The 19,652-nt window shown below is 39.4% G+C and overlaps 1 protein-coding gene across 1 annotated transcript in view; it reads left to right on the top strand.

Annotated features, from left to right (window-relative positions):
• The window catches only part of kn (EBF transcription factor knot), a 311,766-nt gene that overhangs the window by 94,049 nt on the left and 198,065 nt on the right, over positions 1-19,652 (top strand). Inside the window, exons 5-6 of the mRNA XM_083134627.1 lie at positions 6,438-6,511; positions 11,114-11,182. Coding sequence (XP_082990753.1) covers positions 6,438-6,511; positions 11,114-11,182 — 143 coding nt within the window. The remainder of the gene's footprint in view (positions 1-6,437; positions 6,512-11,113; positions 11,183-19,652) is intronic.

Below are 19,652 nucleotides of genomic sequence, written 5' to 3'. Positions count from 1 at the left end.
AAAATATATACGCACATTTTAAATCGTAAAATACAAAAGTGGACAGAAATATTTGATAAAATTACAAGCAGGATTTAGGAAAGGGCATAGTACCCTAGATAATATATTCATACTGCACACATTAGTAATTGGGCTAATAAAAGAGAAACGAAAAAAATTGTACGCATGCTTCATCGATTACGAGAAGGCGTTTGACAAAGTTCACAGGGGTTTTTTGTGGGGGAAACTGCGAGAAAAAGGAATGTCGGTGATAAGGGCGCGACAAGCCATATATGAAAAGGTATAATTTTGTGTGAGTTGCGACGGCCACAGAGTATCATCATTACAACCCTCGCATACTGGGTTAAAACAAGGATGTGTCGCCAATCTCTCTTCATAGATTGGGTGGCGAACGAAATACCAAGGGAGCAGGGCGCAACCCCATCTATAGGGGAGCTAGAGATACCTGTACTCTTATATGCGGACGATATAGTAATCATGTCGGAGACAATAGAGGGGCTACAAAGGGGACTAAATAGCATATACGAGGGGTGCCAAAAATACAAAATGACACTTAACATAAAGAAAAACAAAAATCATGGCGTTCAAAAATGGGTATACTTTCAGCAAACATGAGAAATGGAATTACGGGGGGGGGGGGGGTAATTGAACCTGTCAAGAGTTTCACATACCTAGGAGTAACAGGAGGGAGGGTAGATACATCAGTCGAAAATCAAATCAGAGAGAGACTACTGGACTTAGACAGACAAGAAATACTAGCCGACTGACAGACGAAGACTTCACTAACAATATACATAAATTTGATAGGCAAAAAAGAAAGGGGAAGGATTGCGTGGTTAAGACTGGGGGGATCGAAACAAGTAAAAATGAAGAATAAAGCAGGGGAAACGATATGCTATTTGTGCGGGGAGGGAAAGACGTAAGAGCATCTGCTCTCTGCCTGCCCCGCTACGCGTGATTTCCGAGACAAGTGGGTTAAGAACGTAAGAGGGAGGGAAATAATGAAAGTGATAGAAGAGGAATCATAAGTGAGATAGTGCAACTAGTGGGGAGGTATTTGTGGAAAGTGAGGGAACGACGAGGAAAGGCGATAGCGGACAGCGATAAGAACGAAGAAATCGCACAAAGTGACCCTAGCTTGTAATACGTGAACTGTGAACTGGAACCAGCATTGTGCAATATATATGTGTTTTGTTTTGTTTTTTCATATATTCATACATGTGTCAAATGAATAACCAAGGTGAATCATCATGTAGTGCGTACAGCCAACGGCTCGCACAAAGTAATTAAAATAAATTCAATTCAATTCATAGGTTAATGGGTGGGCAATACTGTCGCGTTGTAATCAAGGGGCCCTTAGTTTATGTGGGGACACATAACGATAAACTTAGGTCCAGTGACCATTAGTCTATCCGAGCCAAAGTGGACTTAAAATAGACTTCGAATGCATACTAACTAACCCTATTGTCTTCTTAAACCGGAAGGTTTATGGCTGCAGCCAGGCACGTATCTAGAAATATGTTTCGGGGGGGGGGGGGGGGGTCCAAACCAAGTGTCTCAGGAATAATAATAATGTTTATGTTAAAATATTTGTAAATCAAATCAATATTAATTGCAATACATAAATTAATGTTATATTATTATCACACGATTAGGTAAAAAGACTGTATAAGAATAGAGATATAACAGCGCATATTCATTACGTAGCTTACCTGTAGTTAAGGTCGGAATAATTTGCATAAAAACAAGTGCCCTGGCAAATGAAATTAATGTCAAATACATGAATAATTGAATGTTTATCGGAAAACGAAATGATGTTACATGTAGTTGGACAAAAGTAAGTTTCTGATTAAAATTGTATGCATATTATTTTTAGTAGTAGTGTACATAAATATTCTTTGTAATGTCATTCAAGGCCGTATGATTCCAATATAATCCTTGCCTTGTAAACAATTCAGAGGAAATTAATAACCATCGATTATCCAACAAATGCTAATATTTTCATTTCTTAATTTTAGTACTTGGTGAGTCTTTCGGGGGGTCCGGACCTTGACCCCTCCTTAAATACGTCCTTCCTGTCGTTCAAAGCAGTATGATCCCAACATAATCCTTGTATTCCAATAAGTTCAGAGAAAATTGCAACAAATGCTAAACGAGTATATTTTCATTATTTAATTTGCGTACTTAACAAGTCTCTCGGGGAGGGGGTGTTTGTTGGGGGAGGACCCCCTAATTACGTCCTTCCTGTCCTTCAAAGCTATATGATCCCAATATAATCCCTGTCTTCCTATAAGTTGAGAGGAAATTATAAAACAACGGCTAAACAAATATATATTTTCATCATTTAATGTTAGTACTTGATAAATCTTTCAGGGGGTCCAGACCCCCTGGACCCCCCTAAATACGTCCTTGACTGCAGCAACACAAGCCTTCCATCTGTCCCTATTGTGGGCAAGATCAATCCAATCTTTTCCATTCTTGCCGATATCCTTTAGGTCCATCTCAACGTTATCCCTCCATCTTCGTCTTGGCCTTCCTACAGGTCACTTACCGTCAGGTTTCCCAACAAGAATTCTGTAAACTCTTCTTTCCTCTCCTATCCGTGCCACATGACCTGCCCATCTAAGTCTCCTTGATTGTTACAGGGGTAGAACAAATTCGACACTGAATGAAAGAAGAATACGAGCAATCAGTTGGCATAAAGAAGATATGTAGCGTAAATTGCCTGTTAGAATTTTACACATTGGACATTATTTTACCGTTTTTATGCTTGACGCTTGTATCGCATCTGCATGCCTTGTAATGCCAAGTACTACGCTCCTGAAGGGGACATTACTACGCTGTTAATAAATAGTTGAAATGACAAAAGGAGATACGACAAAGATTGTCCGTTTGCTCCATTAAAAAAAGAAGAAATAAAAGTTGATTCACTTTTTTAATGTTTACGCACAAAGTCGCCCAGCGTTATGGCGCAATCGTTGGTGGTTAGAGGGCTCTAAAGTCAGTCTAATTTTCGACAGTCTTTTGTCTGCAAACTTCCAGGGAAGTATATTGGCAAGGGTAAGTGTGAGCGTCAGCATAATGATTAAAGTGATAGCTATAGGGAAAGAAAAACTGAATATGAAGCAAAGAAAACAATAAAAAAAGGAAGTATTTAATTCTCGAATTTTCAACTTTTTTCTGCAGCTAGGGGTGGGGTAAAAGTAGGGGAAATTAAAAAATGAAACAATCCCTGGGGATATTTAAGTAAAAATTCGAGCCTGCATATTTATGATGTGGAAGTGAGACTTTCAAATTAACGTTTTAAAAATTCAGGGTCACTCTAGCAATATTTCTTGATGGCATGAAGTTTAACGGCCCCCCAGTATTTTATTCCATTTTTTCCTAATTAATTTCGTTGTCGTAAAAATGAAAACGTTTCGTTTTCACCCCCTTTTTTCTAATTGCCTTCTCTCTATGACATGCGTGTTCTTTCTGCTTAAGAAGCATTGCTATATTAACTGTACGTAAAGATAAATTATTCATATACGTTTTTTGGGTGGGGGAAAAGGCCCCCCCAAGCAAGAAAAAAGTTGCTCATAATATTTTAATCGTTTTCAACGTTTTTCCTGCCTTGAATTCCGAAATTAATTTGTTTCATTTTCTCGTCCTGTTTTCTTTTTTTCTTGACTGCTTTCTTTTCTCTTTCTTCCCCTTTTCTTCCCCTCTGACAAGAAATCTTAATTAGAACAGACGTTTTCGCGCACACCTTCTTGCTATTGTAATTTGTTTTCGGTCTTTTTTTTCTCTCTCTCTGCCTTTCTCTCTCTCGTTGTGTGTACACGTCACAAGAATGAGGTGGCTGTGCTCGGCTTCATTGCTGCTACTTCAAGAAAGTTGCAGGAGAAAGAAAGAAAACAGAAATTTGTTAGCTTTCTTCCCCTCCTCTCCGCACCCCGTTCAAGACCCTTCCAGACTTTCAACTGTTTTTTTGGCACTTGTTACACATCCCGCCCCCTCACTTTTAACTTTGTAAGAATAAGTTTCCGAGTCTGTGGAGCGCTGAAAAGAAATTATAAACAAGTTCCCTCAAAAGCGACAGTTCACTTCGTATAAACTTAGCATTTCAGAAGTAGATATGGTGTCAATATTTGATCCCTCCACCAAATGAACGTTGGGTCTCTCCTATGGTGTAGTGGTGAAGACGGTCGCCTTGTAGTCAAGAGGTTCCAGGTTCCTGGGAGCAACTCTGGAAGTAAAGGCCGCCAGAGCGTGATAGTGATCAAATCACCTCCACTGTCCAAAGGATAGCTTTATCTTTTATTTACCTTTCCCTATTTACTTGTCGATATTTTTAAGAATAGCGCCCTATAATGAAGAACATATTTACAGGAGGATCCAAGAGATATCCAACCAGAGTGGATAAAAATCATGGTTTTTATTTTAAAAAATCATTTTTGATTTTATTTTATTTAAATCTATTTTTTTTTAAAAAAAAGCACGCTTAAAATTGCTGGTATGTTTTTTGGCACCATAGATATAGATAGCCTATGTTTTTTTTGTCTTTTTTTTATAAAAATGCTTTTTCTAGTAAACGGCTCAGGAAAAAGTTTTGAACAGTTTATATGTAAATATACATTTTTCTGTTTCTGATACTATATATATGAACATGCTATGGAAATGTTTGTTGAATGTGTTAATAAACCTATAACATAATTCCAGTAACTTCTCTCCCAGTGAAAATAATATACGTACATTCTGGATATACTTTATTATTGTAACTTTAAGTATTTTTTTAAGTGTTTGTAGCTGAATTTTGACAATTTTCTAAATGTTGCTTTGCAAAATATTAGCTGCCATATTTATTTAGAGTATAATGATATTGACACTATTTATGGTTTAACATGACTATATTTATACAAAAAAATATTTGTTATTTTTGCCTATAAAAATTATTGAATTTTAAATCAAGAGGATTTAAGTGTGTTTACAGTTTGCACATTACATTTCCTTTCGTATGAACTTCACACCATCAGTACATATATTTTGTTTCCTTTCTTATCCGTTCTTAGAGCTTAATAAGCACCATTAAATGATTACGAGATTAATGTACTTTCACCAAAAGTGATTGTGATATCTACAAAATCCTTATGTACATTATTCTATAAATTATTTATTTAAAGTCATTTAAATCAATGATTAAAAAGAAAACCTGATTTAAATCAATCCAATTTGGCCCCAACAAAAGACTTGCTAAGTCCAACATTAAATAATAAGAATACTTGTATCCTGCTGCAAATATGATGATGTTATTTCAGCAGAATTAACATATAGGTAAGGATTACTATAGATTGTGATTACAAAGCTGTTGACGGTGTCTACTAAAATTCATGGTTACCACTAGTGCTAATAATACGCATCAAAATAATTACTAGCTAACTAACTAACTCTCTAGCCCTCTTGAACCCGAAGGTTCATGGTTGCAGCAACACAGGCCTTCCATCTGTCCCTATCCTGAGCAAGATCTATATAATGTTTTCCATCCCTACCCATTTTCCTTTAGGTCCATCTCAACATTATCCCTCCATCTTCGTCTTGGTCTTCCTACTGGTCTCTTACCATCAGGTTTACCAACAAGAATCCTGGAAACTCTTCTTTCCTCTCCCATTCGTGCCACATTTCCTGCCCACCTAAGTCTTCTTGATTTAATCATTCTAATAATATCTGGACATGAATACAAATTATGTAGTTCTAAATTATGTAACCTTCTCCACTCACCTGTCTCCTCATCCATTTTAGGCCCAAATATTTTCCTAAGAATCTTATTTTCAAATACTCTCAATTTATGTTCCTCTTTCAATGTAACGGACCAAGTTTCGCATCCATATAATATTACAGGCAAAATTACTGTTTTGTATATTTTAACTTTTAGTTTCTTAGATATTAAACGAGAAGACAAGTTTATGAATAGAAAAGTAACATACATTTCCTGAATTAAGCTTGCTTTTTATTTCCTCTTTAATATCATTTTCATTTGTTAGTATTACTCCAAGTATTTGAATTTGGAAACTGGTTCAAACTAGTTGTTATCAATAATTAGATTTTGATTGTTACCTAACACTTGGTTTCGGCCTGTAAGCATATGTATATTTAGTTTCGTCTTTGCTAACTTCCAAACCTATCTCTTTAGCTGCTTTGAAAAACAGCTATTTCATACAAATTTTAGTGAAGTTAACAAGACATAAGCTAGATAATGCTCTTATGTCTCTATTCTTATATCTTCTTTTTTTCTTTCTATATAATAATAATAATGCATTGACCAATTTTAATAATAATATGAATAGACATATAGGAATTAGCTTATTATGTGATCTGATAACCTTTTTGAATTTTACAATTTTGATTATTTCTAAAATAATTTACTGATTTGTGTATTATTTCTTTTTTTCTCTTTCTAGGCCATCATGTACGAGGGCCAAGACAAGAATCCGGAGATGTGTCGTGTTCTTCTGACGCATGAAGTCATGTGCAGGTATGTTTACTCGTATTATTATTAAGATTCAGAAGAACAGAACTGAATGTGTAGTTTGAAATCATAAAATAACATACTTAGTTTCTCGCAAGCATCCAAATGGTAGACCCAGCCAATTCCCGTGGCGGAGTTATTGACACAGCGAGCTACAACGCCAGGGGCTCTGGGATCATATCCCGGCCTGGGCGTGAGTGAACTTTGTACTTCATTAATTTCCACTAATCATCACTCAATCTCATTAGCCAAAAGTGACAGAAAAGCGACGCTGAATAACAAAAATAAGAAAACTTTAGTACAACCTCTGGACTGCATTGTTACAAACTAACGAGGCTCTGGCGAATGAACCCATAGTCAGTATAATTCTCTGTGCTGCTTGTGTCCTGTCCATGTGTGTTTGCGATTGTCCTTTAATCGATTTCGTCTTATCACTTTTCATCCCCGTCTTTGCGAGTAGGCAAAAATAGCAAATGAATTATAGTAAAGACGATAGCAGACGAGACAAGTCTCGGTATGATCTCGTTCTGAATTTAGGGACGAGAACAGACTAGATCCGGACTTGTCGAGACGAAACCGAGGAGGAGACAGACATCAGTAAAACCAAGAGGAGAACTATAGTAGAGCCACGCTAAGAACCGGTCTCCATTCACAGCGCAGAACGTTAATTTTGACAAAATCCTGTTTCCCTGCTGGCTGATTTTGGAGGTGGAATTTTAAAGTTGCCGCTTCTTGCCCAAGCAGTAGGCCTAATTGGTTGTTTAAAGCAAGTTGCTTGTTAGGTACACTCGGCAACTGAGGATCACTGCCAGAATTGAGGGTCCCGGGCGGGAGATACGTCGGTTTCACTATGCATAGACTCACTGATATACTATGTAATTTATTCAAAGCACCCGAATCAGGCATCTACCTGATTGTTTATAAATAGGTCATATTTTTTTTGTTTATAGTAATGGCGTAGTTAGTTCTTTAATGGAAACTGTAAACATGTGCACGTGCAGCTTGGTTCCATAAATTCAGGATTAAATTCCGTTTTTTGAAGGTTCGTAGGTTTGAAATGAGGCGTCAAACAGAAAAAGCGTTATCAAGAAAATATGTTTGTCTTTCGTACGATGATACAATGTCGAGTCTCCAGACGAGAACGAGATGGATGTTTGTAAATCGAGACGAGACCAAGAACCAGGCAAGTCTCGTCTCCTCTCGATACCATCAATAACTTCTAGTTGCCTTTTATGAGCTACTTGTCTCAAGAATACTGACGTCATGCACATGCTTCTTTTCCACATTGGTATAGATAATGAAACCCAAATTGTGTAGGCTGTTGAAAACAGTAAACGGACAGAAGTAAGTAAGACATGTGGATGTTGAAAGAAGATCCAGAACAGACAAACATTGGATTTTGGAGTGACAGCATCCAAAGAAACACAGGACGAATATCTGCAAAGATGAAAGGCGAAACAACATTGCCGCGAAGGAAGAAAAACAGAAAGAGCGACAACCAGGAGCAGCTAACGAAAGAGAGAGAGAGAGAGAGAGAGAGAGAGAGAGAGAGAGAGAGAGAGAGAGAGACAGAGAGAGAGTGGAAAACATCTCAGCAATCCTGAGTACTCCATCCTCGTCTGTTTTGTCAGCACGGCACAGCCTCCGTGAATTCGCGTGTGTGAGTCAGTGAGTTTAACTCGCGCGTGGAAGCTGGGGTGGGGGTGGGGGCAAAAAGGGAGGGGTGAGGAAGAATGGTGTCCCCCGAGACATCGGGGACAGCCCCCCTACCATTACTTAGCTCGAGGGGGGCTCCTCAAATGTAGAGAGAGAGAATACGTAGATGGAAAGGAAGACCATTGTGCGGTGTCTTAGGGCGGTGTCAGCCAGGCAGACGGTGTTTGCATAATTCTCTTCCCCCTCCCGGAAACCCGGAGCCGGAATACGACGCCTTCTCTCCCCCTGATTTGCTTCCGGATCTGTTTGCTCTTCCCCCTCCTCTTCGGTTTCTTTCCAGAAGCTCGGAAATCTTTCAATGGCTTCATATTTGGAATTCTTCCGCGCACATCGTTCGTCCACGGCTCTTTTCAAAGGATCTTTGTCCTCCCGCTGAGTATGTGAACTGTTATCCCTTGCTTCGACACGAGCCTCGCACCTGCCACCCATTAACGCCGCTAATACCGGCCATATGTTGTGCCAGTCAGTGATCCAGTGGCGTCAGCCAAGGGCAAGCAAGGTTGACATAGCACACCCTGAAAAGGACTGTATAAAAAAACTCTTAACTTTTTGATGCCTGAAAGGTGCATCCTCTAAGAGCGACATATATTTATTTATTTATTTTACCAACAGTTTCAGATACAGTACAGAATGTCAATTTTATTCTGAAACAGTAGCAGTAGGAAAAGAACAATAATAACAACAAAACAATATAGTACAAGATGGTACAGAAAAAAAATGAGGTTACACATACATTATTAGCAATTTTCTGAAACTGTGCTCTCACAAGAATATGTCAACAATTGGAGGCAGAGAGGAAGCGTGTAGAAAACAGACGGCTGTAGAAGGGAGAGCCTTGTAGTGGGATTGTGAAAGAGTTTTACGTTAAAATTATTTAATTTGTGGATTTACTTCTGCTACTTTTACATGATCCATTGATTTAGTTTATTTTACTTCGCTGTTCTGCCCCTTTTTGGCTAGTCGCGAAGATGAGGATGATTAGTGATAAGATGGGATGAATGAAGGGGCAATCGCAAACATATAGGGACGACACAACATCGCCATGTAATCAAGGTGTCGAGGATTCGATACCCGGTGGAATCACATAATGTTTCGGATTCCACTTTAAACAGTAGGTCTAATCCTGATTAGCCTGTCTGTGAATAAAATAGACTTAAAACTCGAACAAAATCAATAAAAAACATCACCGCCAATATAATGTGTACATATCATAAATAGGGTTGCAAATTTACAGCTTGCAAAATAGGAACCAAATACGATGGAAGTGGACACTATACACTATAAAGGGAAAAATCGTCAAAATAGACAGTAAACGTTAACATGTTATCAACTTCCTTAATCATTTGTACACAAATTGACTTGAATTTCTTGTGTTCTATTGTATTTTGTTGTTCTTGCGTCTCTTTTGTGTTACATTTGGCTTATCGCGACGATGATTAATAGGGTTAGATGAAACTGATGTCTCCCCGTAGAGAGACTCACCAAAAAATATAAACTTTTACAGTATACTGTGACGTCTGAGTTTCAGGTTTTTGTTTTTATTAAAGTTAACTGTACTGTGCGCCCAGATACGCTAATCGGGACTGCACCTAAAGTTTAAAGTGGGATCCGAAACACAATGTGCCTCAACCGGGGATCGAACCCGGAATCCTGGCTTACAAGGTAATTTGAGAACTCACTCATTTTGGATGCACGCGAGACTACAGGGTGTCCCAAAAGTCTCCATACATGGGAAATACACAATTGATGTTTCTTTTGTTGCAGGTGAACCAGGGAAATGCCATTGATATGCGAAAGCCGCATCAAAATAATCCTCCTGGCTGGATCAGGTAGCAGCAGGCACGCTACTCATTCATGAGTTATTCTCTTCTCAGGACCGTATCCCCTGTTGGACTCCTCTGTCACATGCCTGCTGCTACCTGATCCAGCCAGGAGGATTATTTTGATGCGGCTTTCACATGTCAATGGTATTTCCCTGGTTCACCTGCAACAAAAGAAACATCAATTGCGTATTTCCCTATGTATGGAGACTTTTGGGACACCCTGTATCTTTAAAAGCTAAGAGTTTCAGCACTCGAGCATAACCAACGAAAATGTTTACAGCCGGGACTTATTTAAGAAGGGATGGAGGTAGACTTGAGCCCCCTGAAATATTCTGGAGCCGAAAATCAATTATGTGCAAGCTCCAAAATTCATTTTTGGTAAAAGAAGGTAATTACAACTGGATTTCAATTGTGGAGTTAGTAATCTGGAACCACATAGAATTTCCAAAATACCCCTGTAGCTGTACGTGAAGAAAGAATTCTATTGTAGTACTTGTGCATAAAGTTGACAGAGTTCGATATCTATTACAGCCAAAATTATATTATTTTCACTTTACCAGGTTAAATATACACATAGATTTAACTTTTCTTGTTGCATGGTGGATTTTCACTGTAATATTTCATTTCTGAACCATACTTAAAAATGCATAAGTTGTGAAGATCACCCACGGTCATTTCGAAGAGACCCAAATTACACATTGTGTCAATTGATGTACCAAAAAATACATCAACCCTAATTTGATGAATTTCGAGCTCTGTGCGATTGTCACAAGCAAACCTAATTTTCGCAATTTAGTCGCGTGCCCTATTTCTAAAACTACCCAGCCAAGGACACACAATTGGACGCCACTGTGGATCCCGTGACGGCATCGACAGAGTCCGTATCGCAAATATTTACATTTTTATTTCAATTGTGTCGTGCTCATTTCTATTACGCTTCATACAGTTGGTCATTACGTTTCCCTAATGCCACGCGTTATGTGTTTGCATTGCAGTTCGAATATCTTTCCCAATAGATGGCACTTTCTGTATTTCTGTTGATACCTGATCCTTTTGTTTGCCTTTTCAGTCGATGCTGTGATAAGAAAAGCTGTGGAAATCGAAACGAAACTCCGTCGGATCCCGTCATCATCGATAGGTGAGTATCGATTCTCATTTGTCTTTGTTTCTCTTATTTTTGTGTCCTAATACAAATATTGCACTATGTAATTTTGCAGTAGCATTCCGACATCGTGCTCGTTTCTGAACTTTATATCTTTTTTACTTTGGGAAGTTTAATAGTGGTCTAACTTACTGTTTTCAAGATGTCAATGTTCGCAATCAAGATTGCTTTAGTATGAACTTCATTAAGATGGAACCGGGTTTTAACGCTCGGCTGAACTTCGTTACGTTACGACTTCATATAACATTCATTCTTGCAGAGTAAGGTCCATCCGGATTTCATGTGGTTCATACGGAATTTTATATGGTTCATCCGGCATTTTATATGGTTCATCCGGACTTCATAACGTTCTTCTGGACTTCATATGGTTCATCCAGACTTCATATGATTCATCCGGACTTTATAAGGATCATCCTAACTTCGTAAAGGTCATCCGGACTTCGTTACGCTACAATCGAATTTCATAAGGTTCATCCAGACTTCATAAGGTTCATCCGGACTTCGTAAGGACCATTCGGACTTTATAAGATACATCCTGATCTCGTAAGATGCATTCATAAATTTCATGGTGACATCATAGGATTCATCTAGACTCGATTCTATTTTATTAAGGTACAGCAGGACCTCGCAAGTTCATTAGGATTTTATTGAAGCTCAGCTTACCGAGGTCTATTAATCCTCGACAGGACGTCAGTAAGGTCCAGCCCAACTTCATGACTCGTCTGTACTTTCTTAACCCTCAGAAGAATATCATTAAGCCTCAGTTGGCTCAGTCGGTAACGCGTCTGACTACCATGCTAAAGGTCCCGGGTTCGAACCCCGGCCGGTTCAAATCCGGGAACTTTTCTAACGATGGAAGCGGCCCCGGCGCCCACCCAGCGTCGAATAACATGGGTACCTGGGGGAAACCCTGGGGGGTAAAGGCGGTCAGGGGCGTGATGCTGATCACATCACCCCCACTCGCGACCGGATCAAGAAAGTGTGGGGCGTTACCTCCACACCCCCTATACGCCTTCATGGCGTGGTGCTATGCACAGGGGAGCACTTTACCTTTTTTTTTTACTCGGTAGGACTTCATTATAGTCCACATCAACTTCACAAGGCTCTGTCAGAATTAGAATATCCGTAATCAATAGACATACCAATTAGAATCTCTCTCTCTCTCTCTCATGATCTCTGAACGTTGGCAGTGGGACACACTCATTTTATCCATTTTTACGTTTCTTTCAGTAATTCTTTCTATCTATTTCTTCTCTCTTTTTCTGTATATTTTTCTTGTTTTTCTTTCTCTCTCTTTTTCTGTATAACTTTTTCCTTCCTTATTTTTTTTTGTATTATCCACATCCGTGTCTCTATGTGTTCGCCCGCCTCTCTTTCTTTCATTCTCTCCCATTCTCCCTCCCTGACTCTGTATAGGCCTAACCTTTTTCTTTTTTCTTTCTTTCTGTATCTTCTGTTTGTCTGTCTATTTTCGCACTCTCTCTCTCTCTCTCTCTCTCTCTCTCTCTATCTCTCTCTCTCTGTCTCTTTCTTAATACCTTTCTGTATCTTCTATTTCTCTGTCTCTTTATCTTCGCTTTCTTTCTCTCTCTCTCTCTCTCTCTCTCTCTCTCTCTCTCTCTCTCTCATTTTTCCCTTTCTTCTCTTTCTGTCGTTCTCTCTTTTCTTTCATTGATTTCTTTTTTTCTTTTTTGTCTTCCATTCTTTTTTTCTTTCATTAGATCTTTCTCCTTGCAGTCTGCTGTTTAAATCTAGCTTTGCGATTACCGAGTAATCGTCATATTAAATTGAAATCTACAATTTTTGAAAAGTTTCTCTGTAAGCTATTAACGTGGGCAAAAGGGTGGGCTAAGCCTGTTTTACAGTGGGCCGAAGCCCACCCTTGCCCACTCGGTGGCGACGCTACGAAGATACCCCTTACACCGTCTCCAGGAAGAGGTGATTGTTTGCGATGGCTGGGAACTCCCTTAGTTTCATCTCCCGCTTCACCCCTGCTCCGTCTTCCCTCCCCATCACGTGGTTTCTTTCGGGAAGGATCATCCCGTAGGAAGGGGGAGGACAAAATGGCGTCCCTAGGGACTCCGGCGCAGCGGGGAGAAGGCAGACAGAGCGCACAGGAATCGCCAGTCTGCTGCGTCTTCTACAAAGGTTACAACGAGTTTCGCAAATTCTACTAAATACTCGTGTCGCGATTCGCATCTTTGCTAATAAATTCGCATCCTTAACATGGTTAATTTAGCTTCCCTTTCAGTTTACGGATCTTACAACCACATAAACACAATTTTTGATATGACGTTTCGGGACGTTCCCCTCCTCAGACATTTATTCTTGGTTTGATTAACGTTGCAGTTATAAACAATGTAGAAAATTTAACAAAAATAAGAGACATTCCATTGTCAGGGGTGGGACGCATCACTGTTAGTTAAGCAACATTTTTCTTGTGGTTTCTGTGCAATTAATTGTGAAATTAAACACTGTTGATTGAACATAACTACCCTTAGAATACTTTACAAGATGTATAGCTATAAGTGAACAAATTTTTGTCACGAGTGGGACAGCTATAAGTGGCAGAAAATTAAAAAATAAACCAAATCAGTCACTCGAACTCATAACCTTCGGTAGCGAAATTGGAAGTTAACGCTAATGTACTCAGCCGCAGAGACGCTAAAACAGTATGAAATTGTAAATTAGTAAACACTAAAAATATAAACAGTATTAAGTAAAAGGGCAGAAAAATAACGCAATCAAAATGCAGTGACAATTTGAAAACTTTTGCAATTACAATAGCTATAGGGAGACAAATTTATGGTAAATAAAAACTGAGTAGAGCGGTAAATAAAATGTTAGATCAGCGGTATATACCAGCGGTGGAAAAAAAAATTGGCACACACTTTTTCATTATGAGAGGAAACAACATACAAAAGAGCTATAAATTGATAAACTACTTCATTTTTATATACTGTACACATACACAAGTACTTAGCTGTCGAACCAAAAAGAAAACATCAACACAAAATCACTTCATTTCTAAATTGCATATTCGGGGGAAGAAAGGAATGCAGCTTGACAGGGAGCGAAGTTTTCAAACTGAGATTATGTGCATGGGAAATCCCAATTTGCAGCGTCTTCCTGATGTGATCGAAGATAAAACGTTCTTCAGCTGCAAGTGGTAGGAAACTTTAGGCAAACGTTTCGTTACAAATCGACAGTTTGCGCGCACAACATCGATTGCCGGTTTTTGCGTGTTTTCTACTTAATTTGATGATATTTCACGGTTATTTCGCGAAAAATCGTTCATTTCGTGGAAAAGCACACATTTCGCATTACTTCACGAATAAAACTCATGCATATTTCATCATTGGGGGTGTAGTTACGTGCAGAATGTTCAAAATTGCATTTTTTTAACATTTCGCGATTTCGCGCATCGCGAAAATTCAATGTCCCTAACAATAGCATTATCTTAGTAAAATAGTAGCAGCGTTTCGATTCTCTGGCATTTTGGTGTTAGAAATCAGAATGTAGAATGATAAACAATGTGTAATGTAATACAATATGCTATTAAATAATGCAAATGAATGGCCCAGTGATTAATTAATTATCTCTGCTTTTTGTAGCGCAACTAAACTAGTGTATTAGATAATAGGATGGTTTCGTCATACTTTGAAGGGTGCAAAATGTTCATACGTGCCGACGCACCCCAAAAGTTTAGCTCATTCATTCATTCACTACTGCAAATATCTGTAGATAACAGCTCTACACTTATTATCCACAGCTTTGCTTTATTTTACTTCGCTTTTTGTGCCACTTTGCTTTTGGCTAATTTGCGAAGATGTATCCACACGGAAGAAGTAGGTGATTGTTCATAAGGACTGATTAATAATAGTCACTAACTGTCTCATTAGTTATCAATTTCGTGGAAAAAACCATATTTAGTAAAGGATACCATGTTCGTGGATACGTTGAAAAGTTGACTAAATGACGGTTAATTTCCGTTACCCTCAAACCACCATATAAAATTACCATGATTTTTTTAAAGTATTTACGACCATAACATAGTTAGCCTAATTAAAGTACTTTTAATGGCTCGTTTTTTTTAAAAAAAAATATATAAATATATCGTATTTATCCTACACGCAACTGCAATTTATAATCATTATCTACCTTTATGCATGATAAAATATACATTTTGTTTATAGAAGCGGCTGTGTACCGTTTTTATGAATTACCTGTTAAGTTTTAACGGTACAATATTGTAAATTTTACGCTAACTGTGGGTGCAAGGAACTCAATCTAAAGCTTTGGTTAAGTCGAAGCAAGGTAAAAATTTACGAATGCTTGAAAAATGAAGGATAGGCAGGAAATACAGAGCATAAGGCTTTTTGCGTGCCTGTATTGGATTCATGTAAGGTTTTTAAGTTAGTAGATAAAAAGGGGGTAACATCATGGCGTGAGGCAGGCTGAGTAGCAGTAGCGTGAGGAGCCAGAAGGTCTCGAAGATTCAAACTCATTCTGCTAATGGCCTTTTTTCGTCTTCTGCTCCCTCATCCTTCCCGAAACATCCAACACGGAAAAAAAAAAGATAGGAAGGGGGGGGGGGAAATACTAACCCTTTTTTTCAAGATAAGCAGTGTAGCCAGCCAGGCTAGTTCCTTGACGTAGGTAGAAATGTGAACAGCGTTTCTTGCACTTTGTCCTAAACATATAGCTACTTTCCACCCCAAAACTGTAGACAATTAATATATTCGAAGGAAAAATCTCACGCGCTCTAGAAGGAATTTAAAATCAATTTACTTGTTTTAGAATTTAGAGTATCAGTGTGTTTCTTTTTATTTCGGTAAATAAATCAATGCAAAGAAAGGCACAATGTCAGTTACAACCTCAACTTATGAAGTAACGCAATGAAATATTTCCTGCATTTCGATTCCATCCTCCGGCAAAATGTTGATTATAATTTCATTACATCATAGATTTTAATAATTAAATAGTTTACTTTCTCCCATTCTGACAGTCTCTATCCATATTTGTGCTTGTGCAAGTGCATGCTTATGTCATTTCAGCCTAATTCAATTGTAGTGCATTTCTGAGCACTTGTTTATGTCACCTAAACCTCATTCCTGAATGTGTTTGCATTAGTGTTGTCCACGGGACGAGACGGGACAGGCTTTTAAAAATTCGAGACGAGACGAGATTGACCATGTGTCATGAGACGAACGAATATTTTCGAGACGAGACAGCATTTCCACGAGACTTCCACGAGACGAGACAGGCCAAAGTCTTGTCTCGTGGGCAACACTAGTTTGCATTAAATCTTTCATTTCAGATCATTTCAAAGCGTTTGTTTAGGTCTCCTCAGAGTTATTTCCATGTTAATGCGTTTGAAAACATTAGTTTACGTTTTCTCAGGGTCACTTTCACTTTAGCGCGTTTCTAAACGTTTGTTTTCAGAGTTATTTCCATTCTAGCGCGTTTCCAAGCGTTTGTTTAAGTTTTCTCAGATTCATTTCCACTTCACTGCGTTTCAAAACGTTTGTTTCCAGTGTTCACTTTAGTGTGTCTCTAAACGTTTGTTTTCAGAGTCATTTTCACTTTAGTGCGTTTCTAAACGTTTGTTTTCAGTCGTTCCCACGTTCGGCGTTTCAAAGTAAGGACATACCTTTTTCAGCCCCTCTAAGTGTGTATTTCCAACTCAGTTTCTTTTTTAAAAGACATCTCTTTGAGTCATTATCCACTTCAGGTTTCTAGTATTCATAGCATTTTTCGGCCTACCTGTCCTAGGACTTCAGCCATCTTCCAGGTTTCTTGGTGCAGGTCATTGATATCGTTCGGCAAATCCTGACTATGATCGTCGCTCGGTCCACAAGGCAGTGGCTCTCAAGCGATCTTCTGGAGACAAAAGGGGGGGAGGGGGAGATCTTTTTCCAGACGCATTTTCCAGTCGGGCGATTTCCTTTGGCCTCCTCTCATCGACGTAATCAAGCTCGGGCAGCCCAGTGTGGTTCCCCAGCACTTGGGCCAGCCCATTGTCCCACGCTGGGCTCTAACAACAGGTATTGTCGCATCGGGCTGATTAGGACGTGGCGGGCGCCCCTCGGAGGAAAACCATTGTTTTTTGCCCGAATGGAAAGGGAGGATCTGTTTGCCTTTCCAATTGGCCGCGGAACACCAGGGGGCGTGGTTATACAGCTTCTTTCAAGTCCTCGCAGCGGGAAGGTGTAAGGGCAGGTGGTTCGAAACTCCCCCAACCCTCTTTTTCATCCAAACTACAAAAGCCAGTTTTTTTTGCCATCATCTCTCTATGGTCGACACTCTTCAATATCGGTGATTAGTAAGGCGTCCATGCATATAGTCAGGGAAACCACAACAATCGAAGGAAAGACTTTTGTTGTGCGGCACCCCAGGGACTCGTGGGTTCGAGCTCAAAGGGAAGTACACAGCACAGTGTTGATGAAGGAGGTGCCAGAATATTAGTAAAAGTGTGTGTTTGTATGTGTAGGCCAATAGACTCTACATACATGAAAGTATGTACACATATTCACTCTCACACACACACACGCGCGCAAGTGAAGTAACTCCACTTTTTATGAAAATTGAGGTACATGCATAACTTAGAAGTGTGAAGTACCAACATTTCAGTGCTAGAAGTAAGTCTCTCCTAAGTTTCAGATTCTTGCTCATAGAGGCACCACTATGTTCCAAAAGGTAAACATAGTACTAAGTTATCTAAATGTGCCTTTTTTCGAAGGGGTCACGGTTCGATACCCGGTTGAGACATATAGTGAATCGGATCCCACTTTAAACTGTAGGTCTAGTCCCGATTTGCCTTTCTGTGAATAAAGTGGACTTAAAACACAAAATCAAACCTTTTCTCGGAGTTACGCCACTTGTGCTCTCAACCCCCTCATATACAGGATGATTCAAAAGTCTGTCGCTATAGGACAACTCCGTTGTTAGTAGTGAAAAACGGAAATGGTGTAAGTTGTTGGAAATATGTGGTTCTCAATCTAATGTGGGTTAGCACAACGCGCTACGATCCCGCGTTCGATTTGGTGTTTTAAGTCCACTTTATGCACAGTAAGGCTAATCGGGACTGGACCTACAGTTTAAAGTGGGATCCGAACCACTATGTGCCTCCACCGGGTATCGAACCCGGGACCCCTTGATTACAAGGCAACGACGCTACCACTGCGCCATCGGGGAGGCCCTGATCCCGCGTTCGACCCTTCATGAATTTCATCATATCATCACCCATCCTCATCGTCGCGATTAGCCAAAAGTGGCAGAAAATACGTTAAGTAACAAAAATCGATTCATAACAGTAACGATGGGATTGGATGACGTGACAACACATCACGCAGCGAAAATTCACTTCTTCGGTCTAGGTTTTTATGTATACTTTTTCTTAAAGGAAAGCTGTCCCTGGGTACGCCACTGATATTTCTGTTTTAGTGCATGTTACATTCATTTATAAAGAGGATTGATTGGTCATAGGCAACACAAACCAAATAGAAACTGTTTATATACCCAGAATAATATGTGAACATTTACACATACATAAATAACATTTGTTTACATAGGTTATGAACATTACCAATTTACACAGATGATTGAATACGTGGTACAAATCCCGACACGAGTGACGAAAATTAATGGTAGAAAATAAAGCTGTTAATATGAAAATTATTTTCCACAATTCTTGGAATATAAGTCTCTTAGCATTGAAATTGGATTTTTAACTTCCAATTTTCACTATAAAATAATATCTTATGATCATATCCGTCCTTGTAAATGCTGTAGGTTACTCAATGTTAGTACATTTGCAGAGTTAGTTAATATTCTAATGAATAGCAGGTTACGTACTCCGAGTAACTTACCTAACCCTTTCAGAGAGAATTGGAGGAGAGAAAAAATGTTGCCAGTACATGATAAATAAGATCGCGGTTTTGTGTGTAAACACTCACCCTTTTTTGTCCGAAATTCCTAGCAGTGAACAATGAAGCCTCGAGGGGGACAGTCGGGTGTCCGTCCGGGAGAATTCCAAAAGATCCCCCACCACTCCCCGCAGCGCCCCCCTACCACACTCCCGCCACTACACCACTACAACCCCCCTCCCTCTCGGGCCATCTCCTGTAAACCAATTAACATGCATAATTAAGCTGGACCCTGTGTCCCAAATGCGAGGGGTAGCGCTCGCAGTGGGTGAGTCACTGAGCGCCAAGCTATCCACCTGCCACCTGGGACCCAGATGGTGCATCATGGGTAAATGACGTCACTGGTTTCGGTTTATATAGCAGCAAGATTGGCACAAAAAAAAGAGAATCAAACGTTGTGAGGGGGTTAGAATGGGGGCGAGAGGGTGGAATAGCAGAGTTCCTATACTTTTCTGGTTTCTTGTTGCTGGCAAGTGCGAATGGAAGGAGTTTTTGTGCGATGTTCTTTTGTCGAGATG

The sequence above is a fragment of the Lepisma saccharinum genome, chromosome 1 (assembly GCF_977018435.1).
Source record: "Lepisma saccharinum chromosome 1, izLepSacc3.1, whole genome shotgun sequence".
NCBI classification, from domain to species: domain Eukaryota; kingdom Metazoa; phylum Arthropoda; class Insecta; order Zygentoma; family Lepismatidae; genus Lepisma; species Lepisma saccharinum.
Note: the sequence above shows the minus strand (reverse complement) of the source record. Positions and strands in the feature narration are given on the sequence as shown.